This window comes from Aspergillus thermomutatus (genome assembly GCF_002237265.1).
Source record: "Aspergillus thermomutatus strain HMR AF 39 chromosome Unknown NODE_317, whole genome shotgun sequence".
Classification (NCBI taxonomy): domain Eukaryota; kingdom Fungi; phylum Ascomycota; class Eurotiomycetes; order Eurotiales; family Aspergillaceae; genus Aspergillus; species Aspergillus thermomutatus.
Window position 1 is genome coordinate 1 of NW_020798367.1, and position 22,748 is coordinate 22,748.

At 49.9% G+C, this 22,748-nt stretch overlaps 6 protein-coding genes across 6 annotated transcripts; 3 read left to right on the forward strand and 3 right to left on the reverse strand.

The window, feature by feature from the left end:
• Positions 1-207: 207 nt before the first annotated feature.
• asf1 (nucleosome assembly factor ASF1) lies at positions 208-780 on the reverse strand (the record flags this gene model as incomplete). The annotated part of the gene is made up of 3 exons (XM_026753683.1): positions 208-516; positions 571-610; positions 672-780. Coding segments are annotated over 3 exons (458 nt in total), but the record flags the coding sequence as incomplete, so codon positions are not given.
• Positions 781-1,372: 592 nt separating this feature from the next.
• Positions 1,373-4,630, forward strand: rna14 (cleavage polyadenylation factor subunit RNA14; the record flags this gene model as incomplete). Its single annotated transcript, XM_026754022.1, has 4 exons — positions 1,373-2,272; positions 2,327-2,758; positions 2,820-3,822; positions 3,876-4,630. The coding sequence occupies 4 exons, from the start codon at positions 1,373-1,375 to the stop codon at positions 4,628-4,630; spliced, it is 3,090 nt and encodes a 1,029-aa protein (XP_026610418.1).
• Positions 4,631-7,552: 2,922 nt separating this feature from the next.
• Positions 7,553-10,542, forward strand: CDV56_101353 (putative eukaryotic translation initiation factor eIF-2C4; the record flags this gene model as incomplete). The annotated part of the gene is made up of 6 exons (XM_026754972.1): positions 7,553-7,756; positions 7,829-7,941; positions 7,995-8,185; positions 8,239-8,387; positions 8,447-10,283; positions 10,346-10,542. 6 exons carry the CDS (start codon positions 7,553-7,555, stop codon positions 10,540-10,542), a joined length of 2,691 nt encoding a protein of 896 aa, XP_026610419.1.
• Positions 10,543-11,997: 1,455 nt separating this feature from the next.
• CDV56_101979 (SAGA histone acetyltransferase complex subunit SPT7) lies at positions 11,998-15,733 on the reverse strand (the record flags this gene model as incomplete). Its single annotated transcript, XM_026755598.1, has 4 exons — positions 11,998-12,646; positions 12,706-13,394; positions 13,448-14,571; positions 14,647-15,733. 4 exons carry the CDS (start codon positions 15,731-15,733, stop codon positions 11,998-12,000), a joined length of 3,549 nt encoding a protein of 1,182 aa, XP_026610420.1.
• A 643-nt stretch (positions 15,734-16,376) lies between these two features.
• CDV56_102570 (uncharacterized protein) lies at positions 16,377-17,114 on the forward strand (the record flags this gene model as incomplete). The annotated part of the gene is made up of 2 exons (XM_026756189.1): positions 16,377-16,401; positions 16,501-17,114. 2 exons carry the CDS (start codon positions 16,377-16,379, stop codon positions 17,112-17,114), a joined length of 639 nt encoding a protein of 212 aa, XP_026610421.1.
• Positions 17,115-17,917: 803 nt separating this feature from the next.
• Positions 17,918-21,409, reverse strand: ptpB (tyrosine protein phosphatase PTP1; the record flags this gene model as incomplete). The annotated part of the gene is made up of 4 exons (XM_026756384.1): positions 17,918-18,760; positions 18,820-19,085; positions 19,189-19,582; positions 21,272-21,409. 4 exons carry the CDS (start codon positions 21,407-21,409, stop codon positions 17,918-17,920), a joined length of 1,641 nt encoding a protein of 546 aa, XP_026610422.1.
• Between the last annotated feature and the right edge of the window lie 1,339 nt (positions 21,410-22,748).

Sequence of the window (22,748 nt, forward strand, 5' to 3'; positions counted from 1 at the left end):
CAGAAGGCTGCATATTGTGTTCGGCGTGGTTGGCGGTGAATTTATAGATGTATAAGAGTACGCCAACACCGGCTTGGGTTGGATTTGTGAATATTAGTGTTGAGAATTCCCCAAAAAAGCCGACAAAAAAAAAAAAGAAAATTAAATGATTGACACAAAAAAAAAAAAAAAAAAAAAAAAAAAAAAAAAAAGAAAGGAAAGACTTACCACTTGATAGCAAATCTGGTCACTCTTGGCTTCTCAGCAAGAATATTCCGGCGGATTCGTTCAATAATCGGCTTGGCGGGAGGGTCCTGGGTGAGCTCTTCCGAGTCGTATTCGTTGTTCACGTAGTACCCAACACGAACAAATTCTCTGCCATCATAGCTGCAAGTGAGAAGAATCACTGTGACGCCAAGAATTTCTGAAGTAGGGATTCGCTTCAGGTCCGGAGCGTCGGCCTCGAAAAGGAACTTGTTCACACCAACGGGGATGGGTCCGACAAGAAGAGAGTCGAGTTCCTGGTCATATTCAGAACTATTCAGGTCAGCGACAGCAAATCACATTTTGTGTCCTGCAATCTTGACTTACGATGTAGCAGAGCCGACGTAAGTGAGTTTCCATTCCAAGTCTGGTAACTCAGTCGTTAGTGACACTCAACCTAGCTGAAAAAAGCACATTGAGTGTGTCACCTTTCTGGAGCTGTTCAAGGCACTCAAAGGTAATCTCGAATTGATATGGAGCAAGAAAAGGGGCGGGATTGTTGACAATCTTGACTCCGAGAAGTGAGACCACGGACATGGTGATTGATATGTGATGGCGTTAGATGAGGCAGGAAACCTTTTTTGTTGGACAGTAATGGGACTGAGAAAACGAGATATGTAAGACGCACGAGGCGATGGGTGAAAAAAGTGAAAACTATTGAACAAGGAGAAGTCGGGAAGAAATAACAAACACAGTTTCCATCGAGGGGGATAAATCATGCAAGTAGCAACTCCCAACCGAAAGAAGTAAGTAATTAACCGACGCGCTGCCCTCGCGTCCCTCCTCTCTGTCGCGCCTCACCGCCTTTATCACGTGACTTGACTACGATGACATCTGCAGCTTCTGCCGCAGCTCTGTGCGACAGCCACCTTCAGCAGCCCCATGTGGGAGTTTCTTTGTCCTGCACATTTCGGTTCCTTTTTCGTCAGCAGACGCTGATCTCTCTCATTTGCATTTTCAGGTGTTGTCCTTGAATTCTTCCTGGTCAATTACTTCAAATTCTTCATTTAGTGTAGGTGAGCGACTGCCGCAGATCTTCTGGGTCAACTTACTGATCGCACATTACTTGACCAGGCCATTCGTTTGCAGCCATTTTGTCTTGTCGCGTTTGAGATCTTCGTATCCTGTCATGGCTGAAGAAGATGCTGAGAAAGCCTTTTTCCAGGCTCAGGCTATGAATGCGGAATCTGTGGACTATAAGGCTGTTGAAGAGCATGGTGCAGATAGTTCAGATTCAGATGATTATGATCCTTCAAAAACACTCCAAGACCAATATTCTTCCTCCTTGACAGATCTCAAGCAAAGTGAAAATGTTTCTTCCAGTGCCTCTCCAGAACCAAACCCTACCGAGCAAACTTCTGTTCCACCAGACGATGATCCTAGTCAACCGGCTGGTACATCCTATCCTTCTCAGACCCCCTCACGAGCTGAGTCTCGGGCTTCCACTACGGTACCAACGTCCGGTACATCTGTGCAACCGAAGACCAGAACAATCGGAGGATTTGTGGTTGAGGATGAAGACGAGGACGATGCGGGTGATGCTGATTATGAGCCCCCAGCTGTACTTGGTGTTGAGGACGTGAATACTGTTCCTACGAGTGTGCCTCGGCAATCCATCTCAGGAAATGAAAATGAAGCTTCTTCTACCCCTGATGTATCCTTGGATGACGCTGCGCAACAGTCTGCCAGCCTGAACAATGTTTCCCATAGCTCTTACTCTCCTGCTCCTGCTGTTGCCCCTAAAAGTGATGTGGCTGTTGCTGCTGGACAGAGTATGTACAACTCACATGCTTTACAGTCTGAAAAAGTGCGAGACAACGCGGCGGCTACTCCTAGACCGGATTCTCCTTCGACCTCGAAAGGTCGCTTGCCTCACGATCGAGTTGGCATCTTGGAAGACAGAATCCAAGAGGATCCTCGTGGCGACATTCCTGCCTGGCTCGAATTGATCAACGAACACAGAAGTCGCAATAGGATTGATGGCGCGCGTGATGTCTTTGAACGGTTTTTGAAGGTTTTCCCCTTTGCTGTGAGTACGCTCGAGTCACTTCAACATCAACGAGAGAAAGCTGACCGATCTCAGGCCGAACAATGGGTGGCGTATGCCAAGATGGAATCCGAGCTCAACGACCTTTATCGGCTCGAGCAAATCTTCAATCGAACCCTTCTAACCATCCCGGATGTCCAGCTGTGGTCGGTGTACCTGGATTACGTCCGTAGGCGTAATCCTTTGACAACGGACACAACTGGACAAGCGAGGAGGATTATCTCGTCCGCTTATGAGTTGGCGTTTCAGCACGTCGGCGTAGACAAGGATTCGGGTTCTATCTGGTCGGACTACGTTCAGTTCGTTCGATCGGGGCCAGGCAATGTCGGTGGCTCTGGTTGGCAAGACCAGCAGAAGATGGACCTGCTTCGGAAGGCATATCAGAAAGCCATTGGCGTTCCAACTCAAGCTGTCAATACTCTCTGGAAAGAGTACGACCAGTTCGAGATGGGCCTAAACAAACTTACGGTAAGTTCGAGCGATCCTGCGAAGGTTCTACATTTTTTAATATCTTCTCCCACTATTATAGGGTCGTAAATTCCTCCAGGAGCAGTCGCCGGCGTATATGACCGCTCGTAGCTCGTTTACAGAGCTGCAAAATATCACAAGGGATCTAATACGCACAACGTTGCCCAGATTGCCCCCTGTGCCGGGTTCTGATGGTGATATTGAATTCACCCAGCAGGTTGATATTTGGAAGCGTTGGATCAAGTGGGAAAAGGGAGATCCACTTGTGTTGAAAGAAGAGGATCCGGCTGCTTTCAAAGGCCGCGTTGTTTATGTCTACAAACAAGCTCTCATGGCCCTGAGGTTTTTGCCGGAAATGTGGTTTGATGCGGCCGAGTTCTGTTTTCTGAATGATCTGGAGAATGAAGGAAACGAGTTCCTCAAACAGGGCATGGAAGCTAACCCTGAAAGTTGTCTTCTTGCCTTCAAGCGTGCAGACCGACTCGAAATCACATCGGAGTCTGAGCAAGATCCCATCAAACGAGGTGCCAAGGTCCGGGAACCCTACGATAAACTACTTGATGCTTTATACGATCTGATTGCGAAAGCACGCACGAGAGAAGCTCAAGACGTCGCACGCCTTGAAGAGACTTTTGCAAAGATGAACGCCGACAAGCCACCTGCAAAAACTGACGATGATGATGACGATCAAAGCGAGGCAAAAGCAAGAGAATCAGTTAAAAATGCGCAGATCGATGCTGTTCGCAAAGCACACGCCATACAAATCGGCATTCTCTCAAAGACGATCTCTTTCGCCTGGATTGCCCTCATGCGGGCCATGCGCCGTATCCAGGGCAAAGGTAAGCCCGGGGAGACGCCTGGCTCCCGACAAGTGTTCGCCGATGCGCGCAAGAGAGGTCGCATTACTAGCGACGTCTACATTGCCAGCGCCCTCATTGAGTACCACTGTTATAAGGACCCTGCGGCCACAAAGATTTTTGAGCGTGGTGCTAAGCTGTTCCCGGAAGATGAGAATTTTGCACTCGAGTACTTGAAGCATTTGATTGATATCAACGATGTTATCAGTAAGTTACCACTGTTTTTTCCAATGTAATCTGATTCCTAATCCGTTTTCCAGATGCGAGAGCAGTGTTCGAGATGACGGTCAGGAAGCTGGCGTCTAACCCTGAGAACGTTCACAAGACCAAGCCAATATTCGCCTTTCTTCATGAGTACGAGTCCCGGTATGGCGATCTGGTTCAGGTGATCAACCTCGAAAATCGGATGCGTGAATTGTTTCCTGAAGATCCTACCTTGGAACAATTTGCCCACCGTTATTCGGCTCCTACTTTCGACCCGACCGCTGTGCGGCCGATTATATCGCCGTCTCAGATGCGACCAAAGGTAGCCTTCCCTACAACGGAACAGCCAATGTCCCGCCATGGAACCCCCACGCCGAGATATCCAGGCTCTGTTACAGACTCTCCTAAACGACCACTGGAGGACTTTGACGATGACTACAACCGGCCACGCAAGTTTGTGAGGGCCGAATCACCTTTAAAGACCACTCAACGGCGACAAATGGATCAGCAGAAGCGGTCACAACTCAGTGGTGTTCAGACTGGATCGCAATTTAGATCTCAAGGCTCACCAGCTCCATTACCTCGCGATATTGTTCATCTCCTGAGCATCATCCCTCCAGCCTCCGCGTACACGGCCGGTAGATTCTCCCCGGAGAAATTGGTCGATCTCATTCGCAGAATCGAGATGCCGAGCTCCATCTCCCAGATTCCTCTTCCACAGTCAGCTCGGGGGCTTGGAACTACGCAAACACCAATGCAACCATTTTCTGGTAAGGCTTCTCCTTCGCTTTCCATTCGAGCTGTCTCATAGTTGCGCTCCGTCTGGATGATTAACACTATTGATGTTCCAGGGATGTACCGCTAGTATTCGTCTTCTCGGTTGTTCCCTCTTCGAGATGGAAGTGCCTTGGAGACAGCCTCTGGTTTCGAAACTCGCCTTGCATGAGATTTTCCTTGCACCCAGAGCTAGCATATCCACAAGACTTCCTTCGAGCTTGGTTTGACGAGACGTCGTTATAGCTTCGACCACAAACCTCATATGAATCACCTTTGGCGGCGGTCAGTTTCTGGACTTTCTTTTGGTTGGAATGCATCTTCGGATCAGGTCTGGTTTGTACAGTTGTTCAAGACATGGCATACTACTAATGGGACATGGAGTCCCTGACGGTCAGCGAATCTTTCCCTTTTACTGCATCAGCCCTCGATCGATTCTCGAGTTTCAAGGTTGTGTTCATGTTTCTCCCCGACGATCAATGTCAATACCATAATACCAAATCATATTGTCGTGCTTCTTCTTCGTATACACCATTAATTCTTGGGGTTGGTTCCCTCTTGTTTTTCTACAACAAATCACTCAGTTTGTTGACCGTGCTGAGCCTGTGCCTTTAAGCCGTGAAAATCCGTCCTCCCCCTAAACCGGGAATCAGCGACTCCCGAAGTACCCAGAATGATGTCCCTCCATCGCAACATCGCTAACCATGATTTCTCGGACAGCGCCTCCTTCTCGCCTCTCAAAACCTACATTCCAGGAGAGAATATGATCCCGTCCACCTCCTGTAAGCTAGCCTTGGCTCCCTTGGCCTCCAAATAAGATTTTTGGGCCTCGTGTAGGGAATGCCTCCAAGATACCCGACTCCAGCATATATCAAACCAGACTTTCGGGATGCTCTGCAACGAGTCCCGGACGCTCCGAGACTGTGTATATAAAGGGAAAGGGTCGTCTTAGGGTCAAAAAACCGAGAGTCGTATATCGAGGACATTCTGAAACAGACATTGGTTAGTACCACACCACAAAAGAGTGTCTTTGAAGTCACCTTGTAGCAAGAGCAGATGTGTTTCAATCTCTCCTTTATTCTTCCCGAAACCACATCTCTGAAGTTCCTTTATGATCAGAAAATACTTCATCTTACCTTTCCTTCTTATCATATCGACCTCAGCTGGCTGTTCTTGTGCAAAGCCCTCCTGTTGCACTACCACCATTATTCGCACCTCACCAGTACCTGTCCAATTTCACTAGGTGCTGTTACCCCCGGCGATAACACATCAACAAACCAGACCATAACGTGTGCCTTCCTTTCCTGGTGAGCGTGTCGTAAACAAAAACACTCTCTCATCACTTCCTCCTCTCTCTGCTCACCTTTTACCTCTCTGCTCCCTCACATATCACCTCACTTCCCTCATCTTCTATCAGCCTCTTCAGCAGCATCGCTATCTTTCTCACCTCTCCATCTTGCTCACATCAAGCCTCATCTCCCTGCTTCGGCTCGCTCACTTACACGTATCCCAGGCCATCGGGTCACGCGGTAGTGCTTCCCTCCTGCCTATTTAAGCATCCTTCTTCTCTCTCATCCCTCTTCCTTCCTTCCCTCTTCCCTCCTTCCCTCTTCCTTCCTTCCCTCTTCCTTCCATACCTTACCTGCTCATCTGCCCTCTTCCCCTGCTGTGCTTCTTCCTGCGTCCTGCTTGTCGTCTTCCTTGAGAGACATCCGTCCACCTTCTCCCTTCTGTTTACCTCTCCCACATTCTCCGTCCTTTTCATTCGCTGCTCCCAACTCCACCAGATTGCCCTTTTGGCGGACTACCTAAAGTCTGGCCTGCTTCTTGAAACAAGCCGAATATCCCCTTGCTCCTGTTTTCGACAAGTTTCCCGCGTCGCCTTCAAACTGAGTCGTTCTTCGATTTCGCAGCTTGCTCTGTCCGCCAGATATCCAGGTAAGTACTCCCCATCGACGCTATAGCCGACCTGCACCAGTAGCATCGGAGCCACTTTCATGTATCCATGGGCAATCCTCTCCTCTGTTTCTCAAAGAAGCAGTAGGCTGAAATTCAGTCCTTCCCTTTCCCTGTAGCATAGCTTGTCCTGTCGAGACAATCGACTTGCATGGCCGGTGTTCTTTTGTTTCCCGATATCCAGCTGTCCTTTGTGTTCAATCCTGCGTTTCAAAACTGTGTTCGAGTTAGTCTAACAATCGTCCAAGAAACAGAAAGCAAACGGCTCTTAGCGAATTTCTCAATCAGTAGCAACAATGGCTGCTCCAGGACCCGGTCCCATTGGAGACCCGGCTTCGGATCGTCCAAAGCACGTCACCGATATGTGCAAGAATATTGACTTGCCCATGGGTGCATTCCAGATCAACCACTTGGTAAGTCGATTCTCGAGTTGGATCCTGCAAAAACACAATTCCTCTGAGAATGGCGTTTGTTTTGCCGCGGGGAGATTCACACCTTTAAGAACAATTCTATTGTTCACAGGAGGTTGATGAATATTATTACCCATTGCTGCTGTCCTTTAATACCCTGTTTCCCCTGTCTCATTCACTAGCCTTTTCTTTTTCATTAACCACCACCTGCTGCAATTAATATTTCTTAAATAGTCTTCCTTCACTGCCCACTTCAACATCAAGCCCTGCCCATTCACACTTCTTATCCATCAAACAGCCTATGCATCCATCGCATTTATTCACCGGCTACAAGCTTCCCATTGATGTAGGAAGCCGACATTCAATCTTTGAGTCCTTTTCCTTTTTCACATTCACATAGCCTATGCCATATCAACTCCTTCTCATGGCGACGGCAAAGTTATATAAACCCCCTTCTCCTCCCCTGCTCTGCTTTCTTCTTTCCTTCTCGAACAAACACAGACATCCCAAGCTTCTCTTGTCTTTGAGTCACTGCAATATCTCATCCGCTTCTTTAACTACAACACTTACTTCATTCCATTACCATCTTCATCATGGAGGAAGTCGAGCTCATGAACAAACTTGAAGGCGGCCTTCGCCATCTTCGTGTTCGCACTACTGACGACGTTCTCAAGTACCATGTTCCCGTTGAGACGGTTGCTCGTCCCAACCACAACCAGACTGGAAAGGAGATCGAAGTTCTCATGAACGCCTATCCCATCACCAAGTTCCCTACTCGCAATGTCTACCAGTACGACGTAAGTATTTCCTGTCCTCAATCGAACGAACAAGAGAATCCTTGGAGCTGCACCTTGCTAACCAAGGCAAAGGTTCAAATTGGAAACGGTGTTGAGAAGAATGCTGTCATCAAGAAGGTCTGGAATTGCAATGCTCGCAAGGCCTCTCTGAAGCAGATCGTCTTCGATGGTCAGAAGCTCGCCTGGTATGTGATAACACTAATCTTGCTCTGAACAACAACTGATTAGCCATACACAGGTCCATGAATAACTACCCCAATGGTTTGAACGTGGTTGTCGACCTTGATGCTGAACAGGGCCGCCCTGCTGGTAGAACTAGCAATACCTTCCGTTTGACTGTTCGCCCTACGAAGACTGTCAACCTTGCTGTGCTCAACGCCTGGCTTACTGGACGCACCTCTATGACGGAGGCGGTCCTTGAGGCTATGAGTAAGTACACCGTCTGTCTGAGCTGCATTGTGTTCAGTGACTAATAGCCACAGACTTCCTTGATCATGTTCTTCGTGAGCATCCAAGCGGCAAATTCCTCGCCATTCGTCGCTCCTTCTTCGATCCCAACGGAGAAAATGAAGACCTCGGAAACGGCGTCCTGGCCTTCAAGGGCGTCTACCAGGCGATCCGTCCTGCACTGGTAAGCCAGCTACTCATTCTTGTTGATCAGATCAAGCTCTTGACTAATCGTTGCATTAGGGCCGTGGTCTCATTGTCAACGTCGATGTGTCGAACTCCTGCTTCTGGGCGCGGACTTCTTTCATGGGCGCCGCCATGGCGGTTCTCGACTGCCGTGACCATCAGCATCTGATGCACGTTCTCAAGCCTGTTGCTGACGGCCATGGTGGTGTTACCGAGTCGACTGGCTTTTACGAGGTTCACCGTCGCCTTCGAAAGCTCCAGGTTCAGCCGCATTACCGAGGCTGTCCTTGCCTCGGTGTTGATTTCATCGTCAAGGGCTTGCTCAACGCCAACGCCCGGCAGTACATTATCGAAATCAAGGACAAAGCCACCGGAAAACCCCAGAAGATGAGCGTGGAGGCCTACTTTAAAAAGAAGTACAATCTGACCTTGAACTACTGGGAACTTCCTATGGTTGAGATGACCAAGAAAGGCGTCGTCTACCCGATGGAAGTCTTGACCATCCACGGACTTCACCGTTACCCATGGAAATTGAACGAGTATCAGACTTCGCATATGATCAAGTATGCCGCATCGCGTCCTGCGGATCGTCTCAATTCCATTCACAAGTCCAAGGCTATGCTCGACCATGGAAAAGACCCTGTCCTTAACACTTTCGGCCTTGCGATCGACAACAACATGATTCGCACCAAGGCTCGTCTTTTGCCGAGCCCCGATATCCAGTTTGGTGGAAACCAGCGCCTCTCTCCTGGCACCAACGGTCGTTGGGATCTTCGTGGCAAGAAATTCTACCAGCCAAACAAGCGGCCCCTGGAAGCGTGGGGTGTGGGCTTCTTCCCAGGAAAGCGCAACGCTATCAACCAAACCCAGGTTCAGCAGTTCTGTGACTTGCTCATGAAGACTTACTCTGGTCATGGTGGTGTCGTCAAAAACAGGCCCCACATCCTCGAACTTCGAGAGGACATTGGTGAAGCTATGAAGCGTCTCTACAATTCGACTGGTCAACGGTTCCAGAAAGATCCCCAGCTTCTCTTGGTCATTGTTCCGGACAAGAACTCCTTTACTTACACACGCATCAAGAAGTCTTGCGACTGCCGTTGGGGTGTGCCCTCCCAAGTCTTGCAGTCGGGCCACTGTGTCAAGCTCAACCCTCAGTACGCCTCCAATGTCTTGATGAAGGTCAATGCCAAGCTCGGTGGTACCACTGCTCGTGCTGTGCCCAAGGTTACTGAAGCATCTCTACGTCCTCGCTCCATGATCATCGGTGCTGATGTGACCCACTCTCCTCTGGGTGTCTGGTCGCCTTCCATGGCGGCAATGTCTGTTTGCATGGACACTTTCGGTGGCCGCTACTGGGGAGCCTGCGAGGCCAACGGAGATCGCCTCGAGATTATTGCCACTTCCAACATTGAGGTTATCTTGACTCCCCTGATCCGCGAATGGATGGCCACTGTCGGAGAGGGTAGGGCTCCCGACCATGTCTACTACTTCCGAGACGGTGTTTCCACTGGACAGTTCGAACATGTCCTTCAGCATGAGGTCTTTGACATGAAGGCCATCTTCATGAAGCTTACCCAAGATCAATTCAAGGGCAAGTTCACCGTTGTCGTTGCGAACAAGCGTCATCACCTGCGTGCCTTCCCTCGTCCTGGCGACCGTAATTCCGCGGATCGCAATGGCAACCCTCTTCCTGGCACCCTGATCACTCGAGACGTTACCAGCCCTCACGACTGGGATTTCCTTCTCTACTCGCACATCGCGCTCCAGGGTACTTCCCGTCCCGTGCACTACCATGTGATCCTCGACCAGATCAAGCACAAGGCCCAAGAGCTTGAGAATATGATCTACGACCACTGCTACCAGTACATGCGGTCGACAACCTCAGTCTCCCTATGTAAGTCACTCACTTCTCTCGCTTGCATGACATTGATTTTGCTAACATATTACAATTACAAGTCCCTGCTGTGTACTATGCTCATCTCATTGCGACTCGAGCCCGTCACCATGAGGATGTCCCGGCTAGCTCTGGTCCTCAGAGCGGTCCTGAGGTGAAGATGACCAACCCCAAGCCGAAGAACCGCCCCGATGATCCACGTCTTCTCCCCATTCATGGCACCTCGAACCGACTGCCTTTTGGAATGTGGTACATCTGAAGATTGGCACACCGGTCACGACTCGTCCTCGACCAAATCTGGCAACTTGCTTGAATGGTTCCCCAGTTGCACTTTGTTTTTCTTTTGTGATTCAGCGATTTTCAGCTATGGAGGTACACTTGGAATTCAGGTCAGCGACAGCTGAACCAGTTGGGACCGACTGACTCACTCTAGCGAGACGGATGGACCTGACGCGACGGCAGTTGCAAGCCAGAATACACAATTTGTACCTTAGCAATGGATATCATAGCAACCTTATGGGAATCATTTTCTTGTTCATATCTTGTTTAAATGACTCTGATGAACCGTAGGTTAAAGGCCACCCTACATTGGACATGGATCTGCTTCGGTAAAGACTTCTCTAGGGGATCCGTATAATGGCCTCGTCGTAACCATGTGCGCGTAGTTTCCATCCATAAGTTGCCTTACTTGAGTAGTGGCGTGGCTGATGCGACGCTACAACCTCAAAGAATGAGGTGAAGTTATGCTGAGACAGAGTTCATGCAGACTTAGGATAATGTATCGGCTGCAAAGGTTCATTTATCTTCTCTCTTTTTTCGAGTAATAGGCCATATACCCTTGCCAGATCATTGCCCCCAGCCGGCTACGAAGACAATCATACATAATAACAAGAGGTATGGTCACGGAGGTAGACAGTACTTATGCAAGTAAGGAAGGGCGATGCTTCGGGCTTGATTAAATGAATCATGACTGTTCAAAATCGATACAATACCCGGACAGAACCCGACAAAAGCCGGACAGCAAACCAAAAAAAGGCAGAAGAAGCGGGTGAAGAGAAAGAACTAAGATGCACAGCCGTGTTGATCAGAAGATGTGTTGCCGGGGGACGTAGAATTGATGCTGGTGTTCATGTCCATGCGAGTCTCGAGTGTTCATTGTGGAATTTGGGAAGATGTGATGGAAAGGAGAAGCGAGAGATTGATAGTGTATACCACTGACGCTGACGTATTCTATGTTGTGTTGCAAAAGGTTGACGGTGTTGATGATGGAAAGTTGGATTCGAGACAAGGGAAGCGGCGGCAGTGTAAGTGGATTGAGGAGAACCGGTAGCTCAATGACTCCTTTTTTTACCAATGATCAGATGCTACAATCCATATAATGCAACATTGGGGTCATCAGAATATTACCGCTTCAGCCTTATGGAGGTTGGTGATCGCTGCTGGTATCCGCTGTCTGGTCTAATTGCGGAGGAAGGCGTCAAGGCGTTTGTATGCTATTTATGTTCAAGAAGGCGCAGGGTAGTCAAGGGGAGCAACCGTGAGAAAAAGAGAAAAAGGGTAAGAAAACATTGTTGAGAAAGAAAGACCAGGTATAAAGATAGTAAGTAGTAATGGTAAAGTTACAATACATAAGAAGTCCTCTTCAAGGCGACCGGAAGCACCTGGATATCCATCCTCAATGAAGATCAAGCCGGTTCGGCATCGCAATCATAAATCATGACGCACCGCCCGCAGCTCCATTCGTCAAGGGTACAGTACTGTCGTTGCTTTTACTCTGGTCCGGATTTGCGGTGTTGGTGGAAGCGCTGCTTTCACCACCAACGACATCCGACACACCAGAGCTGTCAACCCCATTCTTAGCACTGCTCACTTCGGTTGTTGAGACCGCGGAGGTCTCATCTGCTGCAGCATCACCGGCCTTCAGATTCGTCAAGGCCGGATTGGTAGGTAGCCCACCGTCCATGCTCGTTGCAGCTTCATCGCCCCCGGCAGTGGATCCTGGGATGCCTGCTGACCCGCTATTCTTCTTGACCTTTTTCTTGCTAGGCTCTGAGAAGGAGGGCCTTGGCACAGCCGACTGCCCGGGAGCAGACGGCGGGAGTGGCCTTTTCTGCGGACTGGAGGTAAGGCCCTGTTGGCCAGAAGGGGGAGGAATTTTGCCAGATGCTGGAAGGCGGGGTCGCGCAGCCATTGGTCTCTGCTTGGGCGGAAGCTCGAGGTCTTCCACAAGAGGCTCGTTGTTGCTTGCCTGTAACTTGGCACGGAAGAATCCCTGCACCAGACCAATCTGCTTGGGCAATGTTTCTGACGTGATGCGTGGGTAGGGAGGTGGAGGTGAGAAAAGCGTGACGGCTTGAGCAGCGCTTTCAAAGGAGGATTAGCTCAAAATTTCGCTTTCAAAGTGCATAAACAATTGACATACCTTGGGTTCTGGGCCTGAGCGGCATTATACATCCTGTTTTGAAGAAGGTGAAGGGGAACGCTGAGCGTTGCAAGGCCAAATTCTCTGTCCAGTCCCAACTCCTTGAATCCAAAAAAGTCTTCGTCGATGTCCTCAGCGAAATCACCGCCGATAAACTGCTCACTTCCATCCGCAAATGCCTTCGAGCCATCCTCACCGCCGTCCGCAAGGGCAGGACGCAAGAGTTCCGAAAGCAGGGACCGCAGGCGCTCGTGCACAGTCGCCAATTTCGTTCCGAGTCGCTCGACATCATCCTTGATGTAGGACTCGAGGGATTCGACGTCTGTTCCAACCGAAGAGAGAGTGTGTAAGACAATCTCAGGTTCAGTATAGGCCCGCTTCCACTGTGAAGTCGAGGACGAGGTTTCTGAGGTTTCGGTAGGAGGGACTTTCGGAGCTTCCATGTAAGATTTCATGGTCTCGCCGATCTTCAAGAAGAAGTCCGAAGCAATATCGGTCACTGCGTCCAGTGCTGACGGCTGATACTCCTCAAACCCGGTATGATAAAAGATCTTGGCAACTGAGCGCTGCAGAGCGGCTTTGCAGACCCAAGGAGCCATCACTGGCCCTTCATCATTCATGACATGAGGAGGGACATCTGCCTCGACAAAGGGTTCTGGATTATACTTCTGAAATTGATTTTGATACATCTAGGACAGTATTAGGGGGTTCCTAGTTACTAACACAAAGGACCGAGGCTTACCTGAGATTGCAATTGCATCTGCTTAACAATCCCAATTTTCGAGCAGATCTTTCGTGTTTCTTGCATTTGCCGCATATTTGCATCCATTTTTCGAGAGAGCTTGCTATCCGGTTGAACAAACAGTCCCTTTGGCAGAATCCTCAGAAACTCCTCTGATGCATCGATGACATTACCATCGGCATCTTCCCTCCACAGCAACTGTTCGGGGAGATCAGGAACACCAGACATAACGTCGTAGTAATCGGGAATGACCCTCTCCTCGTCACCTTCAATGCCCTCGGCCAAGGTCTCACCAGCAGCATCGGCCTCCATGGCCTGCGAGTTTGCATCGCGGGCCTGATCGCCTTCTGCAATGCTCTGTTTCTGGTTTCTCAGCCATCTTCTCATTCCATGCTTTGTCCTAAGCAAGGCCGGTTCGTCCGAGTTGAGCTTGTCGCCTTTGAAGAGGCGATGGCGCTCCGCAGCAATGACTGCTCGGTCTTTCTTCGTGACCTGCTTCCAGACCTTGTATTCAGGATCCTCAATCTCTATACCCGGTGTGTTCAGAGCGCTCAGTGCATTGCTTGGAGTTGGTAAAGCGTCGATCTCCATCGAGTCTCTGTGGACGCCTGGTAGTCCCGTTCCGGCGCCAGCAGGGTCAGAAGGCGTTTGGGTTCTCGGAGGCGGCGTTGCGAATCCATTCGGAGCTCCCTCCATGGCAACATCGGAGTCCGAACGTACAGGCGCGGGCGGCTGAGAAGCTGGAGGTTCCGACGTATTCCGAGCCGGAGCGGCGCCCTTCTTGGCGGCCGACTTCCCGGGGGCTTTCCTGCCTCTTGACGACATTATAGGCTCGTCGTCACTTTCCTCGGCGCCGTCAAGCTCCGCGAGCTGCATCCTGCGTTCCTCCGCCTCGACTTCAGCGCGATCTCTGATGACGATCTCCGGTATCAGGGGAACCAGCTTTTCGGTCTCCTTCTTCATGTACATGGCGTGCTTGCGCAGGAAATGCTCTGGATTCGTGTTGTACTTGAAACAGTTGGACCAGATGAGGTTGAGGTCATCGACAAACTCCTGTTTCGATTTGTACTGAAGCGCCTTGAGTTTCTTTGTCATTGTCCCCAGATCCATCGGGTGCTTGATGACTGTGATAGAGATCAGTACAGCTATTACTTCATACTACTACAGGATTTCGTTCAGAAAAGAGGATGATTCCTTACTGGTATAATAGTCCGGAGCATCTCGCTTGTTGACACGAGTCAAGAAAGCGGATGAATGCTCTGTCATAGCCTTGAGCTCGCTCAACACCTTCTCGGCAGCTTCGTAGAGCTCCTCCTGACCAATCTTGTCTTCACTGGCCCATTTGCTCCGATTCTTGCGGACTTCGCTCATCAGGCTTCGAAGTTCGGCGTCCGATGCTTGAACCATGTTGCGCTTCATGTCGATCCTCGCAATTAGGTTCTTCAAGGTCAGGCTCGAAGCGCCCAAGTTGGCATTACTCAGGGAGCCGTAACCGTTCGTGTTCGTGTTCACATTGGTGCTGCCGGCATTGGCTTGACTCGACATCTCCGCTTCTACTTGCCTCTCGGATTCTTCCAGACGCTGTTGGTCCAGCATAGCATCCCTGTCGTTCTCTAACGTGTGAAACATGGTATGGAAACTTCTCCGCGCAGCTTCCTCGGTGGCTTTCTTGTCCTCCTCCAGCTTCTTTCGGATGTCCTCAAGTGTCTCCTTCTTCACTTCTTTCAAGCTATCGGCCGCAAACGATGCAGCGGTACTCGGACGATGCTTCGGAGACGGGACGCCACTGGGGTCATGGGACGGAAGCGATGACTTGGACTTGGGCGGGGTGGGAGCCTCAGCCTCCTCCTCATCGTCATCGTCGTAGTCATCGTAGTCATCGTCATCCATCTTTCTCGCCGGTTTCTTAGGGGCAGCGGGAAGCGACACCGGTTCGTCGGCGCGGTGGGTTTGGAACTCGGATTCCTCCGTCTCCGCGTCAGCAGCGCCGACGAGGTCCTCTTCTGCGGTATGTTTTTTCGCAAACAGGGCGTTTATTTTCGCCTCGCTGCGCTTGTACAAATCGCGAAAGGTGGCAATGCGTGGATCTTCCTCGGCCGCAGTATCAGACTCCGATATCAAAGTACCCGCGTGAGCCCCATCGGCCCCGGCAGAGGCTCGCATCTGCGGCGTCTTGAGCCCGGAAAAGGATTTAGAGTAGCCATTGACAGACCGCAAGTCATTGTGATCGTCGAGGTGCCGGAGGTGCCCTGGTGGCTGCCAGGTGTGGTGGTGACCGAGCGACATGCTCGCTCCAAAACCCCGGTTCTGGGGCGGGCGAGGGGGCTCGTTTCTCCACGTTTAGGAACAAGTCCAAGAGGGGAAGAACAGGGGGAGTTGACGAGGAAAAAAAGACATAGAGAGAAAGAGCCAATCGAGAGAAGTTACAGGAAGATACTTCCCGGTCCAAAGCCGATGGCGCAGGTGATGAAATTTGATGACGAAGATGGACGCTTCTGTATGAGGATCTCTGCGCGAACGGATGAGGTGAAGTCGACCGTGAAGGCGGAAAGGCTGCCGCAGTTTCAGACCAATTGCGCAGTTCGAGGTTGGAGGCAGCAAGAGGACAATCACGATCAATCTCTCTGTTGGATTGGTCGTAGAAGGTCAATAGGACGAATATGATTGTCAGTATGGCTTCTGTCAACAGTATTTTCTATTGTCAACCTCGAGTGATGTTCTCCCATTATTCGCCTAACGACAATAATGCAGCAACCCATCCAGATGCAGCAGCACATGACGAACCCGGAACATCGCCAGTAATCGATCAGTAGACTAGCAGTAACGAGACATCACCATCTTCTTCACTCAATAATACCGGTCGACAAATCTCCCAAGATAGCCTCGCGCTCCTTATCCACTACAGTTCTTCTTCTTTACTGATTCCACCATGCGAATCCGCTACCCCTTCGCAGGTAAGTCAAATATTCTACCCGTAGTTTCAGGCATCACTTACTCTTTCCGGCCAATACAACACATCACGATTAACATAACATCCGACTAACAACACACAGGCGCCTTTCTCTTCCTCCTAATCCTCGCAGCCTACATCGGCCTGCTCCCTCACAGCACCTCCTCCTCAATCCCATCAAATCTCCAACCAAACGACAAATTCCTCCACGTCGTCACCTTCTTCTTCCTCTCCCTCGTCTTCTACTGGATCCCAGATACCACCCGCCGCCGCAGCCTGCAATTGACCCTGCTCATCTGCACCCTCATCCTCGGCATCGGCTCCGAGATCGTCCAGGCCATTCTCCCCAACGACCGCCCATTCGACCCCTTCGACATCCTCGCCAACCTCGTCGGCAGCCTCGGCGCCGTCGGCCTGTGCAGCTGGTACCACCGGCGGATGCTGGAGCGGCGGCGCAAGGCGCGCTTCGGGGCACTGGGCGACGAGCACGGGGATGACGTCGAGCTGGGCGTCGCTGGCGGTTCGGAGAGTGGCCTGGGACCGCAGGAATCGGGCGTGATGACGCTGGAGCAGGAGGTCGACAACTGGGATGAGAATGCGGTGGATAACTGGGATACGGAGGAGGGCGTTGATGAGTACGCTGCTGCTGCTGCGGGTCGGGGCCCGGAGTCCAAGGTCTCGCCTGTCAACGGCGAGGGCGCGAAACGGAATGATTGATTCGGCTTGCGGCTTGTTTGATCCGTACGGTCTTGCCCGTTGCGTCGGGCAGACTAGAAAAAAACCACCGATGTGTGCATTTACAGGTCGCTCATCGCTGATGAGCCCATCCTTCCTCATGATCTGATCGAACCGACATTGCGTCCTATGTCTTGCCTATATGCCTCCCGCTCTACCTTAATGACTGTCTCTGGGGAAAAGAATCCTTGTTTATGATATTTATGGTCATGTTGTGAATCTTTCGGGTGACGCTGTACATTGATATCGTCCGTTTTCTCGCGCTCATATACCACCCTCTACTTTGGGAAATTTCTGTTTGGATTTCACGGCGTCGCATGTACTTAGCGAGAACCTATAAAACAACTTTTTTTTCTCGCTGGATATGGATCTTGCAGTTGAATCTGGGTCTACATGTCTACGGATTTCCGCGAGTCTAATATATCCGTTACGCCTCGAGGACAGATCGTTCAGTCGATTCAATGGCTCTAAAGAAACATGCATTGGATATATTCCTCGTAACCATATTCAGAAAATTTATGTTACACCAATTCTAATGCTGGGACGTTCCGACCAGGGAGAAGAAGAACGACAGTGAAAGGAAGAGGGAAACGCACAGGAGTCACTAATCAGTGAAGTACTCAAACATGATCCGGTATGCGATAATGTGCGAGAAGTGAAGAATAGACGCGATGCAGGCCAGGAAATCATGATAAGTCATCAACGTAAAACAGGTGGAGTGTATCTGAAGGTAAGTGATCATATGTACGCGGAATCGAAATGTGTGGAGGTGTAATCTGAGTGCTTCATTCATGCTCGGAGCTCTCTGGCGTTCCAGGCCAGCTTCTCATTGGCGAAGGACGATCAGTGACTGGCTCCAGCTCAGGTTTATGGGAAGGTAGATACTCGGAACTGTTCGATAGCTTGGCCATCTTGGCAGATCTCTCGTCTGATCTCCGCCCGGTGTAGCTCGTCGTCTTGCCAAGTTTAAGGTCGGCCTGCTCGCGGAGCACCTCGTAGATGAACTGCAGTTGCATTTCGTTATAGACCATCATCATCCGCTGTTCTCGCATTCGGTTGACCGTTTCAAAAACGGGATCGGTTTCCGGGTCGGTGACCTTGAGCAGCTGCCCCGATTCGAGCTCCCGCAAGAGATGGTCCAAGGCGATGAAAGTGCCAGTGCGACCGACGCCAGCGCTGCAATGCACGATTCGTGGGTTATCCGGTGAACATTTGGACGCAGAGAGCTCGATCAGGTGAAGCAGTGCTTCGCGGTCCTCGCCTTCTGGCTTAGAGTAATCCGCCCAGCCGGCAAAGAGGAAATGCCAGACAAGCTTTGACTCGTTGGCCAATGTAAGTCGGAGTTTGCGCACTTCAGAGCGAGATTGTTGGTCAAAGAGCGTTTCCAATAGGGTAACTTCGCCCATTATGTTGTCATTCGCTTCTTCGTACTCCTCATCGTGCTGGAAAGGGTCATCCTCATCGCGCCGCAGAATCATGGAAGGCTGGTCATGGTCTACGGGGAAGTATTGTGCACATTTCTCACGGCCTGACTCGACCGTCTGCGTGAGCATGACGATGACAGCAACGTCATTGCTTTCGTGGAATACCATATGCCAGAAATGAGCAAGATGCCCTACTTTCGGTCCCTTCATACACAAAAATTAGCGACTCGATAGGCTGCCGTGACATACGGGAGCCCACACACCTGTGTTGCAATGTACCTCCTCTCCTCCAGAGACACTGAATCATTAAGAACGATCGGCGATGCATTGATGAAATCGCATTCGCCTTCCGGCACCCTGAGATGGATGCGCGAGTTCGCCCATGCCTGCACGTTCATATATCGGTTTCGAGCCCTGATCTCGGGATCCGCCTCCAGAGCCCAACGGTGGGCGGGGTCATTCGACAGCATCCCCTCGGCGAAGCGCGCTCGTTGTAGCCATTCCAATTCCTCAAATTTCTGGTGTATCTCTATGATAATAATAAAGCGTCAGCCACTCCGAGGCACTTCAGGACAATAAGTTCTTGCGCAGCGATCAGCACCGAAGTTGTGATCGGACGCGCGCATACTGACCCATGACAGATTGGCACAGAAACGGGGGAACGAGTTCGTTATCACCGGCTTCCAGGCCGGGATCATCTAACTCGGAACCGTCCACAGCATCAAAAACACCTTCATTATCTTCGGGTAGAGCACGCTTAGTCGCCTGGACACTCGTATCGATCTTGATGGTGGGATGCGCCATCTTGGCCGCAGCGATCCTTTGGAAGGCCCGAACCTTGCCTAGGACGCCGCGCGCCTTTTTCGAAACCCGCTTTCGAGTTGAAGCAAGCTTTCGGGTGCCGCTGCGGAAACTGAGAGTATCTGGAGAAGGGGAGCGGGAGGGTGGTGCTGTGATAATCTGCCCCGCGATGCCGTCCGATGGGTCGTCGCTCGTGCCGTTGGAGGGTTGTGGCAGGGATGATATCTGTAGCGTGGACAGATCGGGACAGCTGTGGAAGCTGCCCCTGGACGTGATTTTCTTGGCCAGATTTTCTGGTCGCAAAGGAACAACTTGCTGTCGATTGATATCTAGGGAAGGATGAGTGTTTGTATAGAATCGGGTCGGTCGCGAGGCCACCGTTAAGGTCCACGAAATGTAGGAGTAACAGGGTAGTTTCGATCGGTCTCTCCTACGTTGAGGCAGGAGGAAACGAAGACAGCGAATATTCTCCTTCAAAACGCCGATGCTAGAGAAGATCAAGGGCTCTTAAGATCGATAGTACCAAAGGCATAGAATGAGAAAAAAAGAATCCAGAGAAAAATTACAGAAAAAAAAAAAGAAATTAATGAATGCCGATTATTGGAGCCCCTCACGATACCCGATCAATTTTGGTCTCCCCGCAAATGCAAGAATAATGTAAAATGTTGATTAGAACATGGCCAGCAGCCGTCGATTAATATATAGTCGCAAGAAAGCAGCACAGAAGCAGAGTAGTCCTTGGGAGGGAAGGAACAAAGGGTGTAGAAGAGGGACAGTCTGGTCTGATAGTGTGAAATGCTAAGGTGTTTCAAGAACAAAGGCCATATATGATAGAATTGTTGGTGTGTTTCTAGTGATGTAATCGCTAAGAAGCATGTTGATACACATGAAGAGGGAGAAACCAGAGGAAGTAGGGGAAAGGGAGAAAGACGATGTAAATATCATAGAAAGATCTCCTAGGGAGTACTAGAGAAGTGTAGGAAGAATAAATATGCTACAAGAACCAACAAGGCAACAATAATCACCCTGAACACTAGATACTGTCCTACTACTCTCACTACTCACTATCAATACATCCAAATTATTTTGATCTTGGGAGCAAGGAAACCTGAGAACTCTGTCTCTTCCATGTAGGAAGGGATTGGAAGATCATCAGAGAGGCAAATCTCCGCTTCTGACTGGTCGAGCTGTCAATCGCGCCACTAAAGGCTAAAAAATGCATGAAGAGTGCAGAGCCTCTTCTTCCCTCCTGACTCCCGCCATTACACCCCCAATCCGGCTACTATTTTCATCCTACGCTCTGCGCTTCAGGGCTCATGGCTGCCTGATGGATCCTGCTAACGCCTAAAATTACATGAAGAATCTCCTCTCGTGCTTGAAAATTAACTATCATCAGTTCACAAATGGTTTTCAAGCTCTTTTGGCTCCGAACCCTTGAGGTATGTAGCACCCCATCAGACACGCAGAAATCTTGGTGGCCAGCTTTTGACTAACATATGTAATAGGTTTGGCTGACTGCACGGGTATGTTTTCCTTCAAGGCATCTCGACAAGGATTTGCAAATGCTGACTTGTCGACTACAGCTGCTGGCCAGTCCGACATTTCACAGAATGGTCGGAAGAGTCCACCAAAAGGTTCAACACCTCAGGTATGGTGTACCTCCCGAGGAGATGGGAGGTACCAAGCTTGAAAAGAATGGTATGCGAGACACTGTTCCAGAAGCAATCATTTCTTTGAAGAGATTGTACTGACGGCTATGTCCGTAGGTCCCGGCCTCAAACAGTTTTTCGAGTACTTTAAAGAAGAGATCAAAGATCAGCTCAGGGGAAAGCCGCCGAATAAACTATGAACCCCGACCTCGCTAGACCCTCGATGTCTCTTGAGTCGATGTACGACATTATTTTGATGACCTACAATGATACCCACCATCGCTTTCTCTGCTCTGGCTTCCTCCTCCTCAATCACCATGACATGTCCATACCGATGAGATTTGTCTAGACCGGATAAAGATTGGGCTGCAGACTTCCTCGCGCCGTGAGCTGCAACCCTCATTCCATCCGAAGAAGAAGGTTTTGCTTCATTCCGCTTTGCCCAGCCGATTTCCATGGACTGTTTGGCTAGGCTTTGAAGTTCGAAGCATATATAGATAAATAATTTTTTTAGGTTGATTTCTTCAAAGTAGCTTTGTGTTGACGACCGACGAAACGATCTCCAATTCTTATAACGTACGAACGCACAGGGGTACAGAAGCCCGCAAATAATGACACCCTGACAATCGCACCGCCTCAGATCGATCAATGAAGAGCACAACGTGCATCTCGGCCATCTCGGCCACTACTGAACCCTGATGCCAGATGATAGATCTCATGTAAAGAATGACCGTCCGAGTATTGTACCTGCAGGAGGCACACGTGAGCCCATTTGTGCATATCTCTTCGAAATATCCTATGCTTGTAGTCGAGCAGGTGGGGATTTTGAAGGTATCAGCGCTGTGTCGACTTTCGGATGTTTCATGCCGGGCTTTCGCTTATAAGGACATTCATGCTTGATCAGACTACCGTTGCCCATTGGGAGTGAAGGTTCTGCTATGATCCCTCCTATGTATGTATGTACTTCTTTCAGCTCCATTGCTAAAATGTAAATACGCACCACTACTTTCCTCGAATCTTAATATGTAACCACCTGAGAGAATCCGATGACTCCTCGAGTTTCTTGCGCATAAAGCACACAGCGAGAACTGAAGACCCCTATGGTGGTGCTCCGTGACACGAAATGTATGCATACGTCGTCGGCAAGTCCGGCACACGTAGGCTCATCCATGACTTTCTCTGGTCATAGAGGGTCTTGCGGAAAAGGGCGGATGGTCGGTCCTAGGTAGTGATTGATAATACCTTCATGAAGGACATATCCAATATATTCCGTGTCTGAGTAGTCATTTTTAACCATCTGTAGAAATGGACGTCAAACATCACATTGAACCATGACTGAGGCTCTGACAACGTTTGTTATGCTCAATGATATTAATCATCGGATGACCCGAGAAGCCAGCTCATCAAATGCTGCAAAGCACCTTAAGTGGTAATTATTACCTCTCTAAGAAGCGGCAGGGGTGCTGGTAATGTGTAAGGTATGGTACGGAGTAACGTTCATTAGCTGAGTTCCTTAAATAGCAGCCTTGATGAATAAGCATCTCAAGCTTTGGTATGTAGTTATGCAGTGGCAGGCTGACAATCCTGCTCTGGTACGGAGTAATAATACGGAGTAATGAACACCTCAATAATATGACTAATCGGGAGTCCGTACTAGTTTTGCTGATCAGTCTCCAGTACGGAGTACAGAGTATCCGTACTCCGTAAGGTAGTTCCAGTATGGCATAAAGGGAGCCGACAGC